At 51.1% G+C, this 25,458-nt stretch overlaps 1 protein-coding gene across 13 annotated transcripts in view; it reads left to right on the plus strand.

Moving 5' to 3' along the window:
- mical3a (microtubule associated monooxygenase, calponin and LIM domain containing 3a) overlaps positions 1-25,458 on the plus strand; it is a 247,027-nt gene that overhangs the window by 76,913 nt on the left and 144,656 nt on the right. For all 13 annotated transcript variants that reach the window (XM_052030891.1, XM_052030895.1, XM_052030898.1 and 10 more), the window contains exons 5-11: positions 700-801; positions 4,321-4,476; positions 5,875-5,975; positions 11,330-11,587; positions 15,717-15,832; positions 20,575-20,701; positions 24,717-24,807. In XM_052030891.1, coding sequence (XP_051886851.1) covers positions 700-801; positions 4,321-4,476; positions 5,875-5,975; positions 11,330-11,587; positions 15,717-15,832; positions 20,575-20,701; positions 24,717-24,807 — 951 coding nt within the window. The remainder of the gene's footprint in view (positions 1-699; positions 802-4,320; positions 4,477-5,874; positions 5,976-11,329; positions 11,588-15,716; positions 15,833-20,574; positions 20,702-24,716; positions 24,808-25,458) is intronic.

The following is a 25,458-nucleotide window of genomic DNA, read 5'->3' on the forward strand; positions in this document are numbered from 1 at the left end:
TCTGGTCCATGGTGGCCCCCAGGGTGTTGATAGTGGCAGAACACAGTGATGGTAACGTCATTGAATATCAGGGATAGGTAGTGAGACCATCTCTGGCTGCAGATGGTCATTGCCTGGCACTGTGGTGGCACCGTTGGTATTTGCCGTTGATCAGTCCTTGCCTGGATGTTCTCCATGTCTTGCTGCACGTAGGCATGGGCTGCCTCGTGCACTGAGTGGAGCTGAATTGTTTATACAGCTTCCTTAGGACGTCCTGAAGTGATGAGTCGAAAGGTCACATTTCCCTAAACACAGAGTAAAGGAAACGCTAACAGGGTGAGAGGGAGTTGAGGAAAGAATGGGGGGAGGCCTGGAACTCGCTGCCTGAAGGGGCGGGGGAAGGCAGAGACTCTCACCATATTGAACAAGTGACTGTGGGAGTCTTTGATGTGCCTTAACCTGCAAGGCAACAGTCTGGGAGCTTGGGAGGGGGATTTGGCTGGGTGGCACTTTGTGGTGGGGGCGGAATGGCTGGCAATTGCCATGAGTAGGTGCTCGGGAAATACAATTCCATCCTCCTTTTCTCAGTAGCGGTGAGGCAGCCGCCATCAGATGCCGAGGGGCTAGGGTCCTGGGAGTCGGCGTCCTCACTGACCGTCTGGGAGGTCATTCACTGCCCCGTGTCCTCGATAAATACACGGATCTCATTCCTCTTTGCAGATCTAGGATGGAGAGCAGACATCAATCCTCCAAGCAACAAAGTGGCACAGTTTGAGTTCGACGTTGTGGTTGGTGCTGATGGGCGAAGGAACACACTGGAAGGTAAGCAGTGGGGAGAGAGAGCAGTGCTCATTGGACCAGAGGAAGGGGATGGGAGAGAGAGCAGTGTTCATTGGACCAGAGGAAGGGGATGGGAGAGAGAGCAGTGTTCATTGGACCAGAGGAAGGGGATGGGAGAGAGAGCAGTGTTCATTGGACCAGAGGAAGGGGATGGGAGAGAGAGCAGTGTTCATTGGACCAGAGGAAGGGGATGGGAGAGAGAGCAGTGTTCATTGGACCAGAGGAAGGGGATGGGAGAGAGAGCAGTGTTCATTGGACCAGAGGAAGGGGATGGGAGAGAGAGCAGTGTTCATTGGACCAGAGGAAAGGAATGGGAGCGAGAGCAGTGTTCTCTCATTGGATGGGGAGGCGGGGAGGCAGGGAGCCAGGTTCATTGGACGGGGGGAAGGACAGTGGGAGAGGGAAGTATGTGATACAGCATCCCAGGGACCAGCCAGAGGGAGAGAGTGGTGTCTGAAGAGACCGGCAGAGGAGTAGGAGAGAGTTCACTGTTTCGTGGATCAGCTAGAGTTACTTGAGTGTACAGGGTCCAAAGGACTGTAAAGAGGGGCTGGGAGAGTGTGTGGTGACCGAGCAACTGGGCTGAGAGGCAAGGAGAGTGTAAACTTCAGTTGACCGTGTATAGGAGGAGGTACTGAGAGAGTGGAGTGACCCCAGCACAGGAGAGTTACAGGCAGAGAGGACGGTGTCCAGGAGAGTTAAAGGAGAAAGAGCAGTGTCCCAAAGACTGGGGAAAGTTATAGGGAAAGGGGGTGGTGTTCTGGTGACCAGAGAGTTACAGGGTGTCTGGGGTGACAAGATGTCTACCAGCTGTGCCACTGTGCAGCAGGCTGGAGGATCTGCTGAGGGAGTGTGTCCGAGGTGCCCGAGTGAGGTAAGAGGTACAGTAATGTTACACTGGGCATGGGAGAGGGAAGGAATGATAGAGGACACGCAGAGTATGAGGGAGAGGGAGGAGTGGCGGAGGGAGTCTGTGGAAGATGGTAGGGGTTGTGGAGAAGTTAAGGGTTCGAGGGACAGGACTGGAGTTCTGAGGTCGGGGCAGGGGAACATGCACAGTGTCTACATTTGGGCTTCAGCCAGGGGGCCTGGTCCCAGCCACGGGGTGGTTCAGTCCCAGCTGAGGCAGGACCAGGGAGGAAGAAGCTGTGTTGACTGGGAGTGTTTGTTGGGTTCCAGTGACGCCAAATGAGCCCTGGGCATCCTTCACCCTGTTCTTGCAGCTGTGAGTCCCGGGCAAGGCCTGGGTCTTGGTTACCGTTCACTTGGTCCCGCCGCTCGGTCCCGGGTTACCTTGCCACCTCGAGGAACTTACCGCTCCGTAGGCACAGGCAAACTGTCTCAGTACTTCATGTCATGTCACAGGTCCCGCTTCCAAATCTGGGAGGCGGCCCCGCTACAGACACTTGGGCCGAGAATAGGGCAGTGCTGTTGGACAGGTGGCCTTTCACCTACGACTTGAACCGTGGCCCTGTCTGCCCTCAGGCTTACAGTCCACCTGCGGTGTTGTGTCAGAGTTCTACCCTGTGCCCCAGGCATAATTCTGCTGAACGTGAGGGTCTTGTGTGACTGGTTGTGAAGTAGTTGTAGTGTGCTGAGGCTTTTGAATGTGTTGTGCAAGTGGGAGTAATTGGATCATACAGTACAAAAAGGGGGCTATTCAGTCATGCCAGCTCTTTGACAAAGCAATCCAATTACTCCCACTACCCACTCTTCCCCACAGAGACACAATTTTTATTGTTTTTGTTTAATATTTATTATCCAGCTCCCTATTAAAAGATATTACAGAACCTGTTCCAGCACACCTACAGGCCGCTGACAATAACAGCTTGCTGTGTTAAAACAAAAACTCGCACCTCCCCAGGATTAAGTCTGAGATCCCTGGCTAATAACCCTCCGACAACTGGGAACAGTTTACCCTAATGAACTCCTTCACACGGTCCATCATGACACTGAAGGCTTAAGTACCTTTGCAGTTGTCGGACAGCAGCTGCCTTGCAGACTCCCCACCTCATGGATGTCTCGGCTCTCTGCCCCTGTTCCAGTAAATCTCTTCTGCAGCCTCTCTGAATTCTTTACCTCCTTCCTCGGGTTTGGTGCCGGGACGTGAAGCTCCAGTTGGGGCTGATCAGCTTCTCATATCGTTTTTAGCGTGATTTCCTTGCTTTTGTACATCGGAGCCAACTGTGTAAATCCCATACGCTTTTATCAGCCTTGTTGACTTGTCCTGCAAGGGTTTGTGCACCTCCACCCTAACTGTCTCCATCCCTGAACCCCCTTTCATATTCCACTCCTTATATTACCTATCATCATTCTTCCCACCAAACGTCATCACTTCCCCCTTCTCCGAATCAGACTTCATCAGCTAAGTGTCTGCCTGTCATCCATCGTCTGAGGCCTGTTACTCTCCAGGTCTCTTTTCTGTATCACTGATGTACTGACCCTGGTCATTGATGTACGTCACAAGTAGCAGTGGTGTGGATAATACCGCAGGGTGGGGGACAATGAAGGGGCTAGCATTTCATCCTCTTTTTGTCTGAAGAGCAGCCATTTGGGGTTTAGTTATAACCATAACTGACATCTACTGACAGAAGCCAGCTCTTTGCATCCTGCCCTATTTTATGTTCACAGAGCCTATTATGTTTAGTGCCAACAATCTTTTCACTAATAGTAGACTGCTTGCACAGGGTAGTGTGAGAGGCAGCATTGGTCTTGATTTAGTCATAGATTCATACAGCATGGAACTAGGCCCTTCGGCCCAACTGGTCCATGCCAACCGAGCTTCCCATCTAAGCTAGTCCCATCTGCCTGCGTTTGGCCCATATCCCTCCAAACCTTTCCTATCCATGTCCCTGTCCAAGTACCTTTTAGATGTTGTTATTGTACCTGCCTCAACCACTTCCTCTGGCAGCTCATTCCATATACACACCACCCTCTGGGTAAGAAAGTTGCCCCTCAGGTTCCTATTAAATCTCTCCCCTCTCACCTTAAACTTATGCCCTCTAGTTCTTGATTTCCCAACCCTGGGGAAGGAGACTTTGCGCATTCACCCTATCCATGCCCCTCATAATTTTATACATCTCCATAAGATCACCCCTCATTCTCTGACGCTCCAATGAAAAAGGTCCCAACCTGCTCAACCTCTCTCTATAACTCCGTCCTTCAAGTCCCGACAACATCCTCGTAAATCTCTTTCGAGGTTAATGGCATCTTTCCTATAGCAGAGCGACCGAAACTGAACACAATATTCCAAATGTGGCCTCACCAACATCTTGTACAACTGCAACATAACATCCCAGCTTCTATACTCAATGCCCTGACGGATGAAGACCAGCGTGTCTTTCAGGGAACCATGTACTTGTGCTCCCTCTGTTCCACAGCACTCCTCAGGTCCCGACCAGAACTGAGTCCCTGGTTCTGATAACAGAACCCGTCACACTCGGCGGCCTGCTCCGCTGCTGGTGGCTCGGGGCGATCACCGGCTCTGTGTTCCTGTTTCAGGATTTCGGAGGAAGGAGTTCCGCGGGAAGCTCGCAATCGCCATCACTGCCAACTTCATCAACCGCCACACGCGGGAGGAGGCCCAGGTCGAGGAGATCAGTGGCGTGGCCTTCATCTTCAACCAGAAGTTTTTCCAAGACCTGCGGGAAGCGACAGGTTTGTGTCCACTTGCCTCAGTGAGCGCGTGGCGCTCTCGGGTTGTTGGGGAGGGGTTCTCGCCTTCCCAGCATCTGTGTCGACGAATGCCTCCTGCCGTCGCTCCTGAACAGCCTGGGTCTAATGTGACAATTAATGCTCCTGGCCTGGACTGCTCTACCAGTGGCGCAGCGAGTAGAGCCACTGCCTCTCAGCGCCGGAGACCCAGGTTCGATCCTGACCCCTGGCACTGTCTGTGTGGAGTTTGCACATTCTCCCTGTGACCGTGTGAGTTTCCCCCCGGGTGCTCCGGTTTCCTCCCACGTCCCAAGGACATGCAGTTGGTGGGTTGATCAGCTGCTGTGAATCGTCCCTGGAGTGTAGAATCTGGAGTTAATGGGGAATAAAAAATGGGATTAATGTAGGATTAGTGTAAATGGGTGGTTGAGGGTCAGCATGCACTCGATGGGCCAAAGGGCCTGTTTCCTTACTGTATGACAATAGTGATGTTCAAGCTGTATGTAAACAGGCGATTGAACAGGTAAGGGATAGAGGGATATAGTCCATGTGCAGGCAAATGGGATTAGTTTGGATTGGCATCATGGTCAGCACAGACATGGTGGGTCAAAGGGCCTGTTCCTGTGCTGTACTGATCTATGTTCTATGACTGTAACTCTTTAACTTATTATGAAACGCCTTAAACTGGTCAACTTTTCACATTCTTTGCTCAGAGGTCTGGTCCAAGCCATCTGCCCTCATTTTGTTAACCCTTTAATCCTTGGTATCTTTCCATTGAATCTGCAGTGTGTGCCCTGCAAGGGCAGTCCCTCATTCCCGGGATGAGGTGGCCAGAGCTACAAAATGCTAAAGCAAGCAGCACGGAAACTGTCCCCTGAGCCCACCAGCTCCACAGCAACCAGGCACCCATCCACACTAACCTCATTTTACTCTTGCCACGTTCCATAGAACCATAGAACAGTACGGCTCAATACAGGCCCTTCGGCCCACCATGTTGTGCCGCCCTCCAAACCACACCTATGACTATCTAATCCCCTTCCTCCCACATATCCCTCTAATTTAAATTCCTCCATGTGCTTATCTAACAATCTCTTGAACTTGTCCCATCAACTCCCCCCGCAGAGTCCACCACTGACCTATGATTTACAGTGGCCCATTAACCTACTAGCCGCCTGCGCATCTTTGGGATATGGGAGGAAGCCGGAGTATCCGGAGGGAAAACCTACATGCACAGACAGCACCAGATGTTAACTGAGGTGACTTACCCTGGGATAGCGCCCTGTTGGATGGTCACAGTCTGTGGGTTTGTTGGATTGAGAAGTGGGTCCTTGCCTGAATTCAATCACCCATGATGAATTTTCCCTGCTTCCACAATTAACGTGATGCTGTTATTCTCCCCAGGTGTGGATTTAGAAAACATAGTTTACTACAAAGATGATACGCACTACTTCGTCATGACTGCAAAGAAGCAAAGTTTACTGGAGAAAGGAGTGATCCTGCAGGTGGGTGGGTTAGTATTGGTTTGGTATTGGTTTATTATTGTCACTTGTACCGAGATACAGTGAAAAGCTTGTCTTACAAACCGATCGTACAGGTCAATTCATTACACAGTGCAGTTACATTGAATTAGTACAGAGTGCATTGAGGTAGTAGAGGTAAAAACAATAACTGTACAGAGTAAAGTGTCACAGCTACAGAGAAAGTGCAGTGCAATAAGGTGCAAAGTCACAACAAGGTAGATCGTGAGGTCATAGTCCATCTCATTGTATAAGGGAGCCGTTCAATAGTCTTATCACAGTGGGGTAGAAGTTAGTGTTGTCTCTCCAACCGCTGCAGCAACGCTGGGGCCCAGACACCAGAGAGGCAGGGGAGGAGCCCTGGTGCCCTCAGCAGGACTTGGGGAATCACTTTATACGTGGTACCCTGAACCACTCAAGTAGGTTCCACCCTGAGACTGTAAACACTCGTGCTCTTTGTTTTGATTCCAACCTGTAACTCAAAAGTACAACCTACAACGTGAAAACCACAATACTACAGGCCCTGGCAATCTGAAATGCTGGAAACACTCAGCAGGTCAGGCAGCACCTGTGGAGAGAGACAAAGTAGTTACGAAGGGTCATCGGTCTGAAGTGTGAGCTCTGTTTCTCTTTCCACAGATCCTGCGTGACTTGTCTCCAGCACTTTCTGTTTTTATTCAACCTACAACCCCTCAGTTAGACTGTACCCCTTGATATCCAGATATAACCCAGCCAAGCTCCTCAGTATGATTCTAGCCTGATACAAGTTAAAATGGAAGGTAGAAAGATAAGATTTTTAAAAATATCTTTGTTACTCACATTTACATCGAAACACACAGTGAAATGCATCTTTTGTGCAGTGTTCTGGGGGCAGCCCGCAAGTGTCACCACGCTTCCGGCGCCAACATAGCACGCTCACAACTTCCTAACCCGTACGCCTTTGGAATGTGGGAGGAAACCCGAGCACCTGGAGGAAACCCATGCAGACACGGGGAGAACGTACAAATTCATTACAGACGGTGGCCGGAATTGAACCCGGGTCGCTGGCGCTGTAATAGCGTTATGCTAACCGCTACATTACCGTGCCTGCCCTATAGGAATCTCAGAGAGCCTTTAAAATGAAATCTTGCCTCAAGGATATGAACATCCGTATCCTATCATATAACCAAGAGCTGTCAACAAGCATTTGGCCAACCTGATGAATTTTCTCATAGTCTCTTACAACTTAGAAGACATTCGGCCCATCAAATCTCTGCCTGCTCTCAGAACGATCCCATTCCTCCACTATTTCCTGTAATGTTCTTTGATGGAGCAACAGAAACATGTGACGAGGGTGACAGGTAAAAACGTACTTGAATTTGTCGAAGGCTTTCGATAAGTTGCCTGGAAGTGGAGCTGATGCCTTAAGACCTGGCTGCAGGGAGTCAGGCGCAATGCAGCTGAATGGGAGGCAGGCTGATACAGGTCCACCCGAGCGCACAAGTGCCCGACTTACGTCCAGCCTGTACATACGATTGAGCGTTTGGGAGACCGGCGGGATGGGTTTGCCGGCTGCTGCAGGGCCACAGGCGTCTTCTGTTGTACGCGGCTGCATTTCCCGGGTCACAGGAACGGGACCCCGCCGTAACCCAGAGTTACACAGATTGGCAGGTGACGGGGGTTCCACAGTGGATGCTGCTGGGACCTCTGGTGTTCACCATTTACAGGAACAATTTGGGATCTGGAATCAGAGATACATGTCAAGAGTTTATGACTCCACATTTAACATAAGCAGACCACAACGACCTACAGTGGAACACTACGAAACTTCCCAAACTGCTTTATAAATGACAAATAAACTTCAATAAAGATAAGGTGACACAAGAGACCACAGAAGCCGGAACCTGGAGCAACGCACAAATAGCTGGAGGGACTCACCGGGTCAGGCAGTGTCCATGGAGGGAAATGGACAGTCGACATTTGGGGTCAAGACGCCAGAAGAAGAGGCTCGATTGGAAATGTCGACTGCCCATTTTACTGCACAGATGCTGCCTGACTTGCTTAGTGCATCCTGGATTTTGTGTGATGCCTCAATAAAGGTAAAATGTGGCTGGGTATTTTTTTGTGGGAGGAATAAGGAGGTCAGAGAGAGAGAGGTGCAGGGGACTCATTCACCTGACAAAGTTGAGTTTATTGTCACATGCACAAGTACATGTGTGCACAGGTGCAATGAAAAACTTACTTGCAGCAGCATCACAGGCACCTAGCATCAGATAAGCAGCATTCACAAGAACAACATAAATTATGTACAACTTTTGCAAGAAAGAACATAATTAGAACTAGAAAAAGTCCATTTTAGTGCAAAATGGTCATAGTGTTGCTAAACGGTGTTGATTAGGGTTTTGCGGTTGGTCACATTAAGTAGTGATGAACCAGGCCACGAAAATACAACCAAAGCCCTATGGTGCATTTCCCAAGGGATAGAATCAGAAAACTTGTGTGAAAGTTTTAGTTCTCACTCGGACCACTGCATACAGTTTGGCTGGTATGTTGTATAAAGGATCAGGAGAAACTGGTGAAGTTATTTAAAAAAAAGATTAAGGAGAGACACTAGAGTGGAGAGGTTTCTGCCGCTAACTCTGAGTGGGCCTGTTGTGAGTTTTCGGTGTAGAGTGCATGTTCCCAGCAGGGGGTGTGTCTGTGTCAGAGTGCAGAGACTGAGAATTCAGCAGAGAAAGAGGAGCTCGCTTGGTGTTGTAAGTAAATATAAAAATTAAGTAAAAAGGCATAATTAAATAAATCAGCAAAACAGGTTTAATGACATCATGGCAAGACACAGCATTAAAAGTTAATATTATTAGCTGAATTCAGTTACCCAGTGTCAGCTGGAAGAACATTAGATAAAGAAGGGGAGATGCTTCTGAAATGCCGTCAGGAGAATTCCCTGGACCCGTACACCTTGGGCTCTGTGAGGGAGGAGACATGGCTAGAACCGCTTCTCAGTAATGAAGCTGGCTATGTGGGCCACTTGTTGGTGGCACACCAGGTGGGGAACAGTGAACCCTGAGGTTTGGGTTCATATTGGAGAGAAGCAAGGAAAAATCCAAAGTAGAGCTTCATAATTGGAGAGGACAGGAATGAGAGGGTATTGGTATTGGTTTATTATTGTTACTTGTACCGAGGTACAGTGAAAAGCTTGTCTTACAAACCGATCGTAGAGGTCAATTCACTACACAGTGCAGTTACATTGAGTTAGTACAGAGTGCATTGATGTAGTACAGGGTAAAAACAATAACAGTACAGAGTGAAGTGTCACAGCTACAGAGAAAGTGCAGTGCAATAAGGTGCATGGTCACAACAAGGTAGATCATGAGGTCATAGTCCATCTCATTATATAAGGGAACTGTTCAATAGTCTTATCACTGTGGGGTAGAAGCTGTCCTTAAGTCTGGTGGTACGTGCCCTCAGGTTCCTGTATCTTCTACCTGACGGAAGAGGAGAGAAGAGAGAATGTCCCAGGTGGGTGAGGTCTTTGATTGTGCTGGCTGCTTCACCAAGGGATCTGTTAAGGGAAAGTGGAGCCAGAGATTGGCAGGTAAAGCTGTTGGACTGAGGGGAGATGTGTGAAGAGTTGTTCCAAGTACAGGTTAGGTGCATTCCCACCAGGGGTAAGGTTGGGGTAACCAAAGCCAGGGCTCTCTGGATGACAAAGGTGATAGACAACACAATGAAACGTGTAATGATGAAGAACCTGACTGAACATAGTGTGCTGAGAGGGGAGGCAGAGGGCCCTGCCAGGGTCTCAGTAGGTAGAAGAGATAGTGGGTGAGGTGAACATTGTAGAGGAGGTAGTAGAAGGGTTGACTGTGAACGTCAGTACTCCACCTGTTCCTCGGTTACTGAGGGAAGTGCAGAAAGGTTCATAGTAATTTTCCATCCCTCTATTGACACAGGGGAGGCACTAGAGGACCAGAGACTGTCAAAGGTGAGTGGAAAAATCCACCGGTCAGTCAGTGTAACCTCAGAAGGGGGGAATGCTTTTAGAAACAATAATTAGGGAATTAGGGAGAAGTTATTTAATAATGGAGAGCCAGCACAAATTTGTTGAAGGCAAACCATCCTTGACTAATGGGAACGAATTGTATTTGATGTGTTAACAGAGAAAGTTGATGAAATTGTATCATTTCCCCCAGTACCACCTCTCGCCAGTCTGTAATGTTCCATTAATCAGCAGTCACCTCCTGCTTTCCTCCTATATCAATGGGGCATCCTACATGCATGTGAAATGGGTTTACAGAAAGTATTTGGCGAAGTCCCATGTTAGAGGCTGATTGGCAGAATTGAGGCTTGTGGAGTGTAGCACAAGGGTCAGTAGCAGCACAGTGAAAAGCAGGGAGTAGAGAGTGGTGAATGGTTGTTTCTCAGCCTGAGGGCTGGTGGGCAGTGATGTTCCCCAGAGCTCAGCACTGGGATCTTCATGTATAGCCATGACTTGGCTATGGGGGTGCAGGTAAAGTTTCAGAAGTTTTGGGTAACCCCAAGCTTAGAGGTGTGGGAAGGTGAGGTTTATTGCAAGAGGAGTGGCAGGTGGAACTTAATACAGGGAGAAGGAATGAGGAGATGCATTATGGACTAAGTGGCACGGATTTAAAATGTGTTCCAGAACCTCAGGGTCCACAAAGAGGTGGGCAATTGGCACCGGAGCGTGGCGACTCGTTGCAAGCTGTGCTCTGCAGATCTACTCATTACTGTTACTATAATCGTTCTACTCTTTTAAATTTAAATTCTATGTCTCTAAGTAGCTCTGTATTCTGTTGTTGTTTTTACTCTGTACTACCTCAATGCACTGTGTAATGAATTGACCTGTACGATCGGTATGCAAGACAAGTTTTTTACTGTACCTTGGTACAAGTGACAATAGTAAACCAATACCAATACATTGCATAAATGTTTGCAAGCAGTGGGACAGAGGAGTCAGTAATGTGCCTGGAATCATGAAATTTGACAGAGTGAGCAAGATCAGGATGGGTTCAGATGGAGTGAGTGGAGAGATGCTCTTCCCATTAGTGGGTGGGACGTAGATTTGACAGGGATGGACAGAGACGTTGTGTTGAAGGAAAACGGGTTAACATGGTAGTGGACTGATTGAAGATCAGTTTCTGTGAGGGTGGCGTTCAGGAAGCAATGGAACCGGATGAGCGGTAGGATGGGGGGGATCCGGGGGAGTGGGACTGGGTAGATTGCTTCACAAGGTCTGGCTGCTGCCTGTCTGTGAGATGTCTGATGCAGTAAAACACGTATACATGCTCTGAGTTGCATGGTTGACTATCCTGTATGGTCTCTCTGCTTTCCCTTGTTAGGATTTTCCAGACACAGAGAAGCTGCTTTCCCGGAATAACGTCAATCAAGACGCTCTTCTGAGCTATGCAAGGGAGGCAGCCGACTTCTCGACCAATCACTTGCTGCCACAGCTGGACTTTGCCATGAACCATTACGGCCAGCCTGACGTGGCCATGTTTGATTTCACATGCATGTACGCGTCGGAGAACGCCTCACTGGTGCGGGAGGAGAACGGGAAGCGGCTGCTGGTTAACCTGGTCGGAGACAGTCTGTTGGAGGTCAGTGCACATATTCTGGGGTGCTGTACTGCAAAGGTGAGGGGTTGCAGTGTTCCCCACTTGGTCACTGGATCATCGACATGCTGCTGAACAGTGGATCAGTGGGTCTACTGCTGTAGTCAGTGGACCACTGGATTGATTGCTGTGAATCAGTAGATCAGCAGGTCTCCTAGTGTGAGGCAGAGAGTCATTGGTCCATATGATGAGTCACTGCCCTTGGCGGCATTCATTAGAACATTGGATCCCATTGTGTGGATCAACAGATCATTGGAGGTCCTAGCGAACTAACAGATCACTGGATCCACAGTAATGAATCAGCAGATCCCAGGGTACTCAGTTGTCAGCTGCCATGTTGTTAATTAATAGAACATAGAACTGTTCAACACGGGAACAGGCCCTTCGGCCCACCACGTCCGTGCTGACCGTGATGCCAATCTAAACTAATGCCATCTGCTTGCAGGTGGTCCATATCCCTCTGTTTCCCTGCCTGTCCACGTGCCTATCTAAATGCTGCTTAAACGTAGCTTAACCTGCTTCAAATACCTTCCCTGGCAGCCCATTCCGGGCACTTGTCACTCCCTCTATAAAATATCTTGGCTCGTAAATCTCCTTTAAACGTCCCCTCTCTCACCTTAAAAATGATGCCCTCTGGTATTTGATATTTCCACCCTGAGGAAAAGTCTCTGTCTACTCTGTCCACACCTCTCATAATTTTATGTACATCTATCAGGTCCCCCCTCAGCCTCCGACGCTTCAGAGAAAACAACCCGGGTTTGTCCAGGTTCTCCTTATAGTTTACACTCTCCAATCCCGGTGAACCTCTTCTGCACCCTCTCCAATGCCTCCACATCCTTCCTGTGATGGGGTGACCAGAACTACTCATAGTACTCCAAGTGTGGCTGAACTAAAGTTTTATAGCTCACTGGATCTGCTGCTGTGATCATCAGATCACTGGATTCTATGGTGTGAGACTGTAGATCAGTGTCTGGGTCTGTTCTGTGAATCTGTAGATCAATGAACCATGTATTGTTTGTCAATAGGTGAGCCAACAGATATCAAGGGCCTCCACTGGATCACTGAACCAGTACTACACTGGCTCACATCCAGTGATCCAGTGGAGGCCCTTGATATCAGTGTGAATGGGTGGCCGGAGCCTTAATCGATAGGTCTACCCCTTAGTTGACTGGCCTTGGCTGGGGTGGCCAATGTTGGATTCCACCAATAAGCCAGGTTGTGGGTGGGGCTTGTTGTGGGGAGGACTTGTTGACTCGGCCACGGGATATCATCCTGTCCCGGGAGCAGCCTTTGGCCAAACCTCTTGCTGCGACTCATGGGGCAGCGAGTGAAATGACCTTGAGAAAGAGGCAAAAAACACATTGAATCCAGGGTTGGCTGGCTAACCACCCCCGAAGCGCGATCATCTCCTGATTGCTCTGTGCACTGCTGCATTCTGAGGTAAATCCTACAATCAGCAATGAGCTGGAAAGGCAGCAATCTATAACATCCAGTGAAGTAAATCAAAGCCAAGTTATCTCTTAAATCAGCTGTTCACACCTTCCTTCGAGAGTGCTGCCTTTCCAGCTCATTGCTGATTGTAGGATTTACCTCAGAATGCAGCAGTGCACAGAGCAAGCAGGAGATGATCGCGCTTCAGGAGCAGTTAGCCAGCCAACCCTGGATTCAATGTGTCTTTCTTCCACTTTCTCTTACTTGAGGTCATTTCACTCACTTCCCATTCCCCTGACGTCGGAGGTTGGAGACAGATCCTGATCATAATTAAACAGTGACCCCGGAAGGTGGGTGGAGCTGGGTATCTCTGCCTCGACCAAAGAATGTGACATGCCGATGGTCTCATCCTGTCATTGAATTTACTATTGTTCTTTGATTAAACCCCCATCAGGGTGGGCTAGAGTGACATGGCCGTAAATGAAAGGCTCGATGTATTGGCATTGGTTTATTATTTACAATGTGTCTTTTCTGAGACCAAATCCAAGGGTTTATGTAATGAATTGTAGGCCCCAGGGATTGTTGAGGAACAGGAGCCCCTCGGTGTACAAGTCAAAGGGGGCTTGAAGGTGGCAGTACAAGTTGATAGGGGACACCAGCCTTCGTTAGCCAGGGCATAGAATGTAAGAGCAGGGAGGTTTTGATACAACTTTGTAAGACGTTGCTTCGGCTAAGTTGAAGTACTGTGAGCAGTTGTGGTCACCACACTGTAGGAAGGGCACCATTGCTCTGGAGATGGTGCAGAGCAGATTCACCAGGATGTTGCCTAGAATGGAACGTTTCAGTTACGAGGAGAGACCCGACAGATTGAGTTTGTTTTCACCAGAGCAGTGGAGGTTGAGGAGGGAATCTGACAAAATTATGAGGGGCGTACATCAGATAGTTAGTAGAAAACTTTTCCCTGTAAACGCAGATGTCTAAAACTAGAGTGCATCGGTTTGGGAAAGGGTAGGTGGCTTAGAGGGGATCTGAGGAAGAGGATTTTCTCTCAGAATGTGGTTTGGTTGGAATCTGGAGCACACTGGAGACTCTCACAATGTTTAAGTATCTAGACGAGCACTTCGCCAAAGGCAGAGAAGGCAGTGGAGCAAGTGCGGGTAAATGGGATTAGGGTATAAGGGGGTGAGTATGCGTGTGGAGTGAGTGTGAGGTGTGTGGGAGTCGGGGGTGTGAAGGGTGAGATGAGTGAGGGTGTGAGGAGGTGATTGGGGGGGGTGTGAGGAAGTGAGTGAGGGGATGGGATGTGTGTGGCAGACCGAAGGGGTAAGTGTCAGGCCCCATGTTTGGGGAAGGGGTGGGGACCAAGGAGGCCAGCGGCTGACTCTTCCGAGGTGAGGGGTGTTCGGCGACGGGAGGGATTGGGGGAAAGGCCAGCACGCTGCGAGGGGGATTAAGGCGAGGAGGATGGGATCAGGGCCATCAGTACCTCGGCGGTGGAGGGCTTGTGGAGTGGGGGCACAGATGAACTGACTGGACTGGAGATCAGTGGGGTGGGTGGGTGTGAGGTTCAGTGCGGGTAAATGATAAAGGGGAGAGGTCCCCTCAACCACAAGCAGGTCTCCTAGTTTGGCTGTGTGCTGTTGAGATCACATTGTCCCTGGAGTGACAAGAGACCCAGCACAACATGATCCAAAAGGATGGTTGTTGAAAGAACAACATTGTCCCACATAACCCTGATGCAGCAATCCCCAGTATGGCAAAGGGTGAATACAACTAGGACCTGCCTCCTGCAGTTTCCCAAGTGACATAAAATGGCTGGGTTATCGTGCTTTGCTGTGGGTGTCATTTGCAGATGAAAGGTCAACCAGCGATGGAGAACACGTAGGCAGAATTAATGCAAGAAAGTCTAAGACAATAACGGATATTTTCTGTGGGCCCCTCATTAGAAGTTGTGAAATAGTAAGATTCAGAGATCAGGCAAGCTTGTTGTAACAGCAGGCTGATTTAAATGTGGGAGTTTTAACTTTCATTGAGGCTGACACAAGGAGATGAATTCACTTGTGGATTTCTTGTCCATGTGTAAGGTAATTTTCTACATCCTGGAGCCTGGGGAGGCCATGTGGGATGTAGTATTGAATAAGGACTAGATTGCCTTAGAGCTGCAGATGGATGAACATTTCTCCAGTTGTGATCATAAAATGATGGCGCTCGGGGCAGTGTTTCAAAGGGATGAACGTGAAACAACGGCTGAGGTTCCAGATTTGGATGAAGCTGACGTTGTGGTGAAACGGAGAAGGCCCATGATAAACAAGGCAAATTTGTTCATGGGGAAAGGACAGTACATCAGTGAGAGGGGATCAGTTCACTGTCTGGGGCAAGCTCGGTCGCATCTGGGGCAGGCTCGGTCGTGTCTGGGGCAGGCTCGGTCGTGTCTGGGGTGGGAAAGGAGTCGCGTCTGCGGCAGGAGTGAGGTCGCGTCTGGGACGGAAAGGGGTCGCGTCTGGGACGTGTTGAGGCCGTGTCTGGGACGGAAAGGGGTCGCGTCTGGGACGTGTTGAGGTTGCGTCTGGGACGGAAAGGGGTCGCGTCTGGGACGTGTTGAGGCTGTGTCTGGGCTGCCCCTGGTTGTGGGCTCCGTTTCCCATCACCCCTCCACCTGACACGGTTGTGTTTTAACATCCAGCCCTTCTGGCCCATGGGAACTGGGATCGCACGTGGATTTCTGGCGGCGTTCGACGCAGCCTGGATGGTGCGTTCTTGGGCACAGGGAACCCCCCCACTTAACGTGCTGGCGGAACGGTGAGTGCTTCTGGTGCTGCCTGTTACACTGTGGGGTTGGTGCTGGGGAGAGGGTGATCTTTTTTACATTTCTCCTTGTTGCACTTGGCAGGTGAATATATGCCTGATCACAGGTGACTTTCATGTCATACACATCCCACCCGCATCTACCCATCGGCACGGCCGAGTCTCCCTGTGGTCTGGGCCACCTTACGGTTGTCAGTTGTGTAACCTTCCAGTGCAAGTGGGGGAACATTCAGCATCTTGAGTCTGGTCTCCTGTTGAATCGCACTATACTGTCTGTCCTACCTCCTCAATATCTGTTGCTCCATCTTCTTTAATACCCTTACCTACCAGGAATTTAACAGCTCCACTGTTGAAAGGTTGAGCTCCCACATCTGTCCACCTTTCTGGGAGAGTTCCCCATTTCCAGCAGCCTTCATGAGGTGGAGTGTCTGATTGATATCACTGATTGTAGGCTCACTGTTAATTAAGCTTATCCCCCCCCTCACTCTGGATTAGGTTCTCTCTCACTAATGGTAAACCGCATTGAGCATCAGACTGATAGGAGGGAACCAGGCCCTTTAGCCCATCTCATCCATGCTGACCAAGGTGCCTCTCTGAGTTAGTCACATTTACCTGTATTTGTCCCATCTCCCTCTGAAACTTTTCCTATCCACACACCTGCCCAAATGTCTTTTAAATGTTGTTATTATATCCGTCTGCACCACCTCCTCTGGCAGCTCGTTCCACATACTCACCACCCTCTGTGTGAAGAAGTTGTGAAGATCACCCTTTAGCCTCAAGGGAAGACACCTTGTTGTGGCGCACCCTCTCACAATGCTGACCAGATGATACACGATGGATTGCCCAGTCATTCTGGCTGTGATTTTAACCTTTCACCCAGTATCATAGGGTCGTACAGCACAAAAACAGGCCCTTCAGTCCACCATGCCCATGCTGTGCCCACCTATACTCATCTCATTACCCGCACTTGGCACTCAGCTCCACAGCCTCAACTACTAATGAGAGTTCCTGCCTTTACCACCCCCTTGGACAGTACACTCCAGATTGCAGCCATCTTCTGGGTGAACAAATTCTTCCTCGGATCCCTTCTAACCCTCTTATTCCTCGCCTTAAACCTAAGCCCTCTCGTTTTAGACACCTCTTGTTATGGGGAAAGGTTTCCTACTGTCTATCCTATCTATGCCCCTCATTGTGTTGTATACCTCCTAACTGACCCCCACTCGGCCTCCTCTGCTCCGAGGAAGACAAGCCCAGTCCATTCAGTACTCCAGCTGTGGCCTAACCAACATTTTTTGTTATCATTGTACGATAACCTTTCTATTCTTGTATTCAGCACCCTGGCTAATGAAGGCAAGTATGCCTTCTTCACCATGTTCAGAGATCCTTAGACTTGGACACCAAGTTCCTTCTTTTCCTCAGTATTCCTGAAGGCTGTACCATTGTATGTGTCCCACCGTTATTAGTCGTCCCAGTTAAAAAAAGGGTTGAAAATCGACAGTCCCACTTCCAGCCCACCGCTTTTCTGGCTGCCATGGCATTGTGATTCAGAGTATGGATCTAAAAGCAAGTAGGGGACCTGTTGAATATTTAGTAGTGTAGTGTAGGCATGGTAGTGTAGCGGTTAGTGTAACTCTGTTACAGCGCCAGCAACCCAGGTTCAATTCCCGCTGCTGTCTGTAAGGAGTTTGTACGTTTTCCCCGTGTCTGTGTGGGTTTCCTCCGGGTGCTCCGGTTTGCTCCCACATTCCAAAGACATACGGGTTAGGAAGCTGTGGGCGTGCTATGTTGGCGCCGGAAGCGTGGCGACACTTGTGGGCTGCCCCCAGAACACTATGCAAAAGATGCATTTCACTGTGTGTTTCGATTGTGACTGACAAAGAAACCTTATCTTCAAGTTATTCACCATCAGTGTCCAATGCCTGAGGTGTTCCTTGCAGCCAAAACAATAGGGGTAGCTGGCCCCTCACAAAAGACCCCTGTGTGTGTCTTAAAACTTGTGCCTGTTTCTGATGATCTTGGAGAGCAGGGGCGTAGGTGAGGATGTTGTTGTGTCTGTATTAGTGAGGATGTTGCTGGGTCGGTAATCCGCAGGGATGGTCGAAAGGGTCCGGAATTTCAAGTCCCAGCAGATGGCCGTCTCTCAAAATCGGTCAGTGAAATGAATCTTGAAAGAAAAGCCAGTATCGGTCATGGTGGTGATGAGTCCACCAGACTTCTGTTTAAAGACCTGTTGGAATCACAGACTCCCCTCAGTGAGGGAAAGTTGCCCTTGTGCCCAGTCTGATTGCTGAGGCTCATTCCAAGCAGCTGTCCACTGTGATCGGAATGCTGGAATCCTCCATGCTGCATTGAAGGAACATGAAGGATGACCTGTCTGAATCTCTTCCAGGTATTTTAGCTGTTCCGTAACATCCCCGGCTGAACCCCCACCTTCTCGCAGACAGCTGGTGATGGGCAATAAGCGCTGGCCTTGCCAGTGAGGCTCAGGTCCTGCAAATTATTTAACAAAAAGCATGGGTTTCCCTTTCCCAGACTCCTCCTTTTGGTTTCCCAAGACTCCATTTCTCCAGTACCAGTCTCTCCACCCACCACTAGCACATTCCCAGTTCTAGCCCCATTCCCAGCCGCCCCCAACGCCGGCCCCATTCCCAGCCGCCCCCAACGCCGGCCCCATTCCCAGCCGCCCCCAACGCCGGCCCCATTCCCAGCCGCCCCCAACGCCGGCCCCATTCCCAGCCGCCCCCAACGCCGGCCCCATTCCCAGCCGCCCCCAACGCCGGCCCCATTCCCAGCCGCCCCCAACGCCGACCCCATTCCCAGCCGCCCCCAACGCCGGCCCCATTCCCAGCCACCCCCAATTCCGGCCCTATTCCTAGACACCCCCAATCACCCCCAATTCCACCCCCATTCCCAAATCGATCGATTCTGCAGCCCCAGGCTACACCCAACTTGCCTTCTCCCCGCCCCGAATGTTTCTCCTGTGAATTCCCACCCTGCCCTCCCTAATCCCTTTGAACAGTTGTTTCACCTGCCCCATTCCGCAGAGAATTCCTGGTTTTTAGGGAGCCCACTTCCCCTTCACCTGCAATGTGTGGGAACCCCTTCCTTTGACAACTGGGGATGTCTCCAGAGCGGCTCCAGGTTTCCTGGGCCCACTGGCCAGGACTGGAACAGAAACTTGAGGCCGTTTAGTGTAAGTGTGTCTCTTCATGTTGTGGGAGCACTCTGTTCTTGGTGTGTTGGCCACTATCACAGCCCTCTTCTCCCTTCCTGTTCCCGTGCAAATCTCACAGCCTCTACAGTGTTGTGCCAAAGTTAAGCAGGATTGTTCGCAGACCCGATGGAAATAAGCCTTGCACATGCAATGCTGCACACAACACACTTCACTGCTGAGTTACAACAAGCGGTACTTATCTTGGGAGTGAGCCTGAGCCCGTTTAACTGCAGCGCCCTGCTCCAATCAGTCCACAGCATCAGTCACGACCTAACCTGTGGTGAGCCCAAATCCAAGGGACCTCACCACCGGTGTGCTCACTCTTTTATACCCTGGTCACTTCTCTCCGCCCCCTACCTGGGTCGATCCTTTGTCCAGGTTGACCCATCATGGGACCATTGCCTCGGGCACTGCAGAGACAATACCTTGGTTACCTAGCACCCAGGTTACCCTTCCCCCTCGAGCGCGTGCGTGCGCTTGCGCGCGCGCGCGCACACACACACACACACACACACACACACACACACACACACACACACACGCACTTGATCCCAGCAATTGTTCCTTGCACTCTCTGGCCGACATTTCAGGATTCTTACCACATACGTCTGATGATAGATTGGAGTAACTTTGCCACAGCTGGTATCAATCCTCCCTCCTCAAATAATGGTGATCCCCCTACCCCCACAGGGAAAGGGTTGAGTCTCAGCAGCCGAAGTCCCACCTCCCATAACTTGAGTCAGTTTTGATGTCCCAGAGGTATCTTGGCTGCAGCGAGGCAGCTGTCATTGTGCCGTGAGACTGCAGTCCCAACCCGGGCTCTGTGGCAGGGTAGGAGCAGTTACCTCTGTGGCTGTCATTTGCATCCAGCGAGTTCCTCTCCGGCTGCAGCTGTCCGTCGTAGCTCGCTCGCTGCCTGAAGCAGATCGGACAGCACCACACTTCCCATGTTGAAAGGCACCGCTGACAGTCCTCCCTTTGCCTTTCGTGCTCCGTCACATGAGGAGGAGGTGAGGTTCAGTGCGATGAACGAGAGGAGGAGAGGGGGTCAGGGGTGGGTGGGAATCACTGAGCAGTGGGGTTGGTTATGTGAACAGCGAGTAATGCTGACAAACCCAGCCAGGTCGCTGAGCTTAAGCTGCTGGAATGGATCTCCTGACTGCTGTCCTCTCCTGACATCGTTGCCTGTAGGTCAGGCAGCTGCCCGGCAGAGTGCGATCCCCCCACCTCTGACCCACTGCGATCGGGATAGGATATCAGGTGTCCTGTCTGAATCCCTTCATGGTATTTGAGCCATTCAGTGACATTCAGGGTTCTCTGTAGCCAGAGTGGACCCCTTCCCCACTCCTCCCCCATGAAAGATCCTTCAATTGGTGCTTGACTTGCTGTGCCACAAGCTGTGAATGATGTGACAGTGCTGAGTTATTTAGTGAGATTCCAGGACTCCTTCATCTACGGTCAGTTTTCTGTTCAGCGAATAGGTGTGTGTGCCCCGTGTTCAACATGAATCATTTGTTTCCAGGGAGAGCATTTACAGATTACTGCCTCAGACCACGCCGCAGAACATCAGCAAGGACTTCAACCTGTACAGCATCGATCCTGTCACCCGATACCCCAAGGTCAATATCCATGTTCTGGATCCAAATCAGGTTAGTAGCTAAACACCAACATTAAACCCACCAAAGATAACAAGATGCTGGAGGAACTCAGCAGGCCAGGCAGCATCCGTGGAGAAAAGCAGGTGGTCAACATCTCAGGTCAGGACCCTTCCTCAGGACTGGAGATAGGAAAAGGGGAAGCCCAATATATAGGAGGGAAAAGCAGAGCAGTGATAGGTGGGCAGAAGAGGGGAGGCGGGTGGGCACAGGGTGGTGATAGGTAGATGCAGGTAAGAGATAGTGATGGGCAGGTGTGGGGGAGGAGGGGAGAGCAGATCCACCAGGGGGTGGGTCAAAGGTATGGAGGCAGGTGCCCCATGGGGGGAGGGGAGGAAAAAAAATAGGCGAGGAGGGAAAAGAGAGAGAGGCTAGGAAAGGGAAGTAAAGAAGAGGCGTGGTGCGGGGGGGGGGTGGAATTTGGTGGGAGAATTTGATTACTTTAATCGAATTCTCCTACTTTAAGTACTGAAGAAGGGTCCCGACCCGAAACATTGACCGCCTGCTTTTCTCCACGGGTGCTGCCTGGCCTGCTGAGTTCCTCCAGCGTCATCGTGTTTTTCATCTCGATTCCAGCATCTGCAGTCCTTTGTTTCTCTATGAAACCCACCAACACCGTCTTCTCTCACTGCCCCGGGAGAATAGGGACTTGAATTCCGTCCACATTCCTCTGCCCCACAAGAATCTCGGCCTTCTCTGTCGAGCAGAGCAGTAACCGCAGTGCCACCCTCTTACAGCAGAAAACCCAATCCAGTGCAGCACTACAAACCTCTGACATTTGAACAATAGACCCAACTTCCCCAGCACCACCGTTCAAAAAGTAACCCAGCCACAGCCGCCTCCAACGCTGCTGCCCTGCAGTAGATCCAGCCCCCGAACACAGCCTTCACCAAGACCCCCAAGCTCAAATGTCAACCAGTCACTAATGGTGAACCTGCTTCCCTCCCTCACCACTCCAGCTGACGCAGGTCCGTTTGTCCATGGCAGCGTTGGTAAGATTGACCACTGCACTGTTCTTGTTGACACAAAGCCCCATCTTCACAGTGTGAAAACGGCCTCCATTCTGTTGGTGGTGACGCGATCGTGCCAAATGGTAATAAATATAAAGCCTTTCTGTTGGCTCAAGACCAGATGTCCATGAGGTACTGTGGACCATCAGCTGCTGAAATGTCCATCACCCCACTCTGTAACCCCACGGCCTGATGTACCCCCCTCCCTAGCATCGCCTTCAGTGAGGAGTGTGCACTGAATGTGCCAGCCTGGAGACCACAACAGAGGATGACGTGCATGCAGTCCCCCGGAGCTCTGCCTTCATGCCTCCTCCTCCTGCTGCGAATGGCAGGGGGCAGTTCACCCACCAATGGAGGAGACAGCTCTGTGGACATTCCTACTACACCGGTGGTGGAGCCCAGCTTGAGCACGGTTGAAGGTGTCTGTCCGGAAGCGCCGAGTAGTCGCTCCAACTGACCTCCTCCAGAGGCCCCCCCTCCCCACCCACCCCCACCACCACAACCTCAGCCAATCAGATCCTTCATGTAACATCAGGGAATGGATCAGTGGTCAGGTAAATGCCCTGGCACCCACACTGAAGGAAGGTTGGGGGTGCTCCACCTCGAGCTGCTCCACTGTTACCAACCCAGCAGTGTGGAATAATGCCCAGCTCCACTCAACAGGGAGCAGAGGGGGAATCTGAGCGACTGAATCCTGCCTACGCTGCACTTTCTCTGCACTGTGGTCTTCCTGCAGCCCAGCACAGGAAGGTGTCATTGACCTCAGTCCCAACCTGCCCGCCGACACTCCACACCGCTCAGCTCCAGGCCTTGTGATGTCCTTGGTCCATCCAGCGCACCCACGGATGCTGGGGGAGGTGAGAGTGACCGCCCTGACCTCAAGGGAGCTTTTGACGCAAGATTCCCCCCGGTACAGCCGGCAGAAAGGAAGTGGCTGCGATTCCTGGAGCCCTGGGGACGCCAGTGCATCCTGTGGGCCCTTCCTCTTGTTGAGTCAGTGCGTGTTCTCTGCTGACTCCACGGCGACCAGTTCCACTCGGCACCGGGCAGTTAATGAAGCCGTCTGTGCCCTGTGCCTGCAGGAGCGGGGGGAACATTCAGGCGAGAGCCCTGCAATGACTGCTCCTAACGAGAATTTCTCGCCACCTCACCAGCGTCGACTACCCCACTGTCAACGTCACGGGGTCCACCATCGAACAGGCATTTGATTAGCCCAGCCCCGTACATGAGGTCACTGCAAGAGGAGGTAGGATGCCAGACACTCCCACTGCCCACAGGGGGTAACTCATCCCCGACTCCCCGGTGCTGTCTGCCACTGACAAAGCAAACGCCAGGAGTGGGATGGATCCACCCTCCGCCTGCCTGCATCGCGCGGCTCCCATAGCTTGAAGAAGCTCGGTACAATCCCAGAAAGGCAACCGGACGCCATCCTAAATACACGTTCCTTCAGCAGCAGCAGTGTGTGTGTAGAAAGTACCGCAACAGCGTACCCAGGCCTCTTCCGCAGCTCTTCTCGAAGCTTGGCACTTCGGAGCGGGGTGGAAAGCACCTGGGAACACCAGCAGCTGCAGGGTCCCTCCTGCAAACCAGCCCGCCTTATCGCAGGCCCTGAGTACTGGAACAGCTCTGGAGTCATCGAGTCACACTCTCCTGCACAGTGGGAGCTCCCTCACCGCCAGCTTCTCTAGGGCAATTAGGGATGGGCAATAGATGCTGGCCTGGGCATCGTCACCCGTATCCCATGAGCAAATGAAGAAAAGATCTCCAGATGAAGGTCCCCACCTCTCTGGCCTCCAGTAATGTCCCTGGTGCAACTAGTCCAAAACATCACCAGTCCAACAGCAAACCCAATCTCCCTACTGTGATGAGGTGGACTCCTGACCTCACAATCTACCTCGTTATGACCTTGCATCTTATTGTCTGCCTGCACTGCACTTTCTCTATAACTGTTACACTCCATTCTACATTCTGTTATTGTTTTACCCTGCACTACCTCAATGCACTGTGTGATAAATTGATCTGTATGGACAAGTTTTTCACTGTACCTCGTACGTGGGATAGTAATAAACCAATTCCAATCCAACCCCATCTTCGTTTGACATCCCTGCACAGGTGGGGTCCTTCCCTCCCAAACTCCAGCAGCTGGCCCTAAACTAATCCCACCTCCCGTTCCAACAGTTAACCCTGAACACCCACGAGCTCCTCTAACAGCCCCAGTACAGGAGGAGGCTGCACCCCACCCTAGCCCTCGGTAATGTCCTCCAAGCAACAACAAAGCCGCTTCCGACAGCAGGTATCGCAGCCACAAAGCTGACCTGCCAGTCCTGGTACCCGAGCGGTACACAGCATTGCAACCCGAGTTTCTCCCTCACAGCCCTGTGCAACAGCTCATCGTCCAATTCAGGGATCCTCCCCCTCCAACAACAATGGAAAATATCCTCCGTCACAACAGTAGACCCAACCCCAGCCTCCCAGCACAATAAGAAACCCCTTCCCCTAACAGCCTTCCCACCCACCCCCTGCTTATCAAGAAACCTAGCCCGTCGGGAAAATGGAATGTGGGTGGATTGGGAGAGGGAGTGTTGGCCGATGAGGAGAACAGGAGAGGTTGCAGTTGGATGTAGTTCTGCCTGAGGGCTTGGGGGTGGCAGTCCTGCTCATTCTGACATGACTGATGCTCTCCAGCTACCTGCTCCTGCGTTCACCTCACTCCCGTTTCCCTCAGCTTCGGGAATGTCGATGGGAACCTGCTCCTCTTCACGACGATCTTCCCCCCCCAGGAGGAACGTGAGCTTCCAGTGTCCCATGACCTGGCTCTTTCCCCACACCCCACCTCTCCAACACTGGCCCCTTTCTGAACTGTTGCGTGCACTGCACGCGGGGAGAACATTTATAACCCTCTCATGCGTCGTCTGCACTAATTCGGCCACAGAACACTCGTGGCCTCCACTGAAAGTTTCCAGCGGCAGCAGGACTGACGTGTCTCCTTGTTTCGGCAGGTACGGCATTTGTACATCACCGGCGATCAGAAGATCATCCCCACGCCCGAACCTGCAGCAAGTTCAAGGTCGCCACGGATGAAGCAAAGTGGTGAGTGTACAACGTGAGAGGATCCAGACAAAACGGGCACTGGGTCAATTGCCATCAGTTACCTCTCATCAGACGATTTTGCTGTTTCGATGATTCCTCCGTCTCTAAATGAATGAGAATGTAAACTTGCTTTAAGGGGTCCCCACTTTGTTCAGCTGTCAGACCCATACGCCCACAGGCCCAGGTCTGAATATGCACGCCCTGCAGCTAACCGCAGCCACTTACTCCAATGGTTCAGTGGTCCCGACACTCCTAGTTCTTGACGGACTCATTCAGTCCTGACTCTCCTAACCCGCAGACTGTAGCTAGACTGCCCACTATGTCTGTGCTCCCTGCCCTTCCAGTCGCAGAGTTGTACAGCACAGAAACGGACCCTTCGGCCCACTCCACCCGTGCTGACCTTTTTGCCCCATCTACACTAATCTTAGTAAAGTTATCCTGACTCCAATTCCTGATCCTCTCTGCACCCTCCCCACCCTGCTTCCCCACATCCTGTGCAGGCTGATTTAATGTAGTACCGACTTCTATACTTAACCCATGCGGTTGCAAGTAGAACGTCCAAACTCCACACAGACAGCAGCGGCGGCCAGGATTGAACCTGGGTCTGTGGCACTGGGAGGCAGCGGCACCGACTGATGTGGCATCGTTCCG

Source organism: Pristis pectinata, chromosome 15 (assembly GCF_009764475.1).
Source record: "Pristis pectinata isolate sPriPec2 chromosome 15, sPriPec2.1.pri, whole genome shotgun sequence".
Taxonomy (NCBI): Eukaryota; Metazoa; Chordata; class Chondrichthyes; order Rhinopristiformes; family Pristidae; genus Pristis; species Pristis pectinata.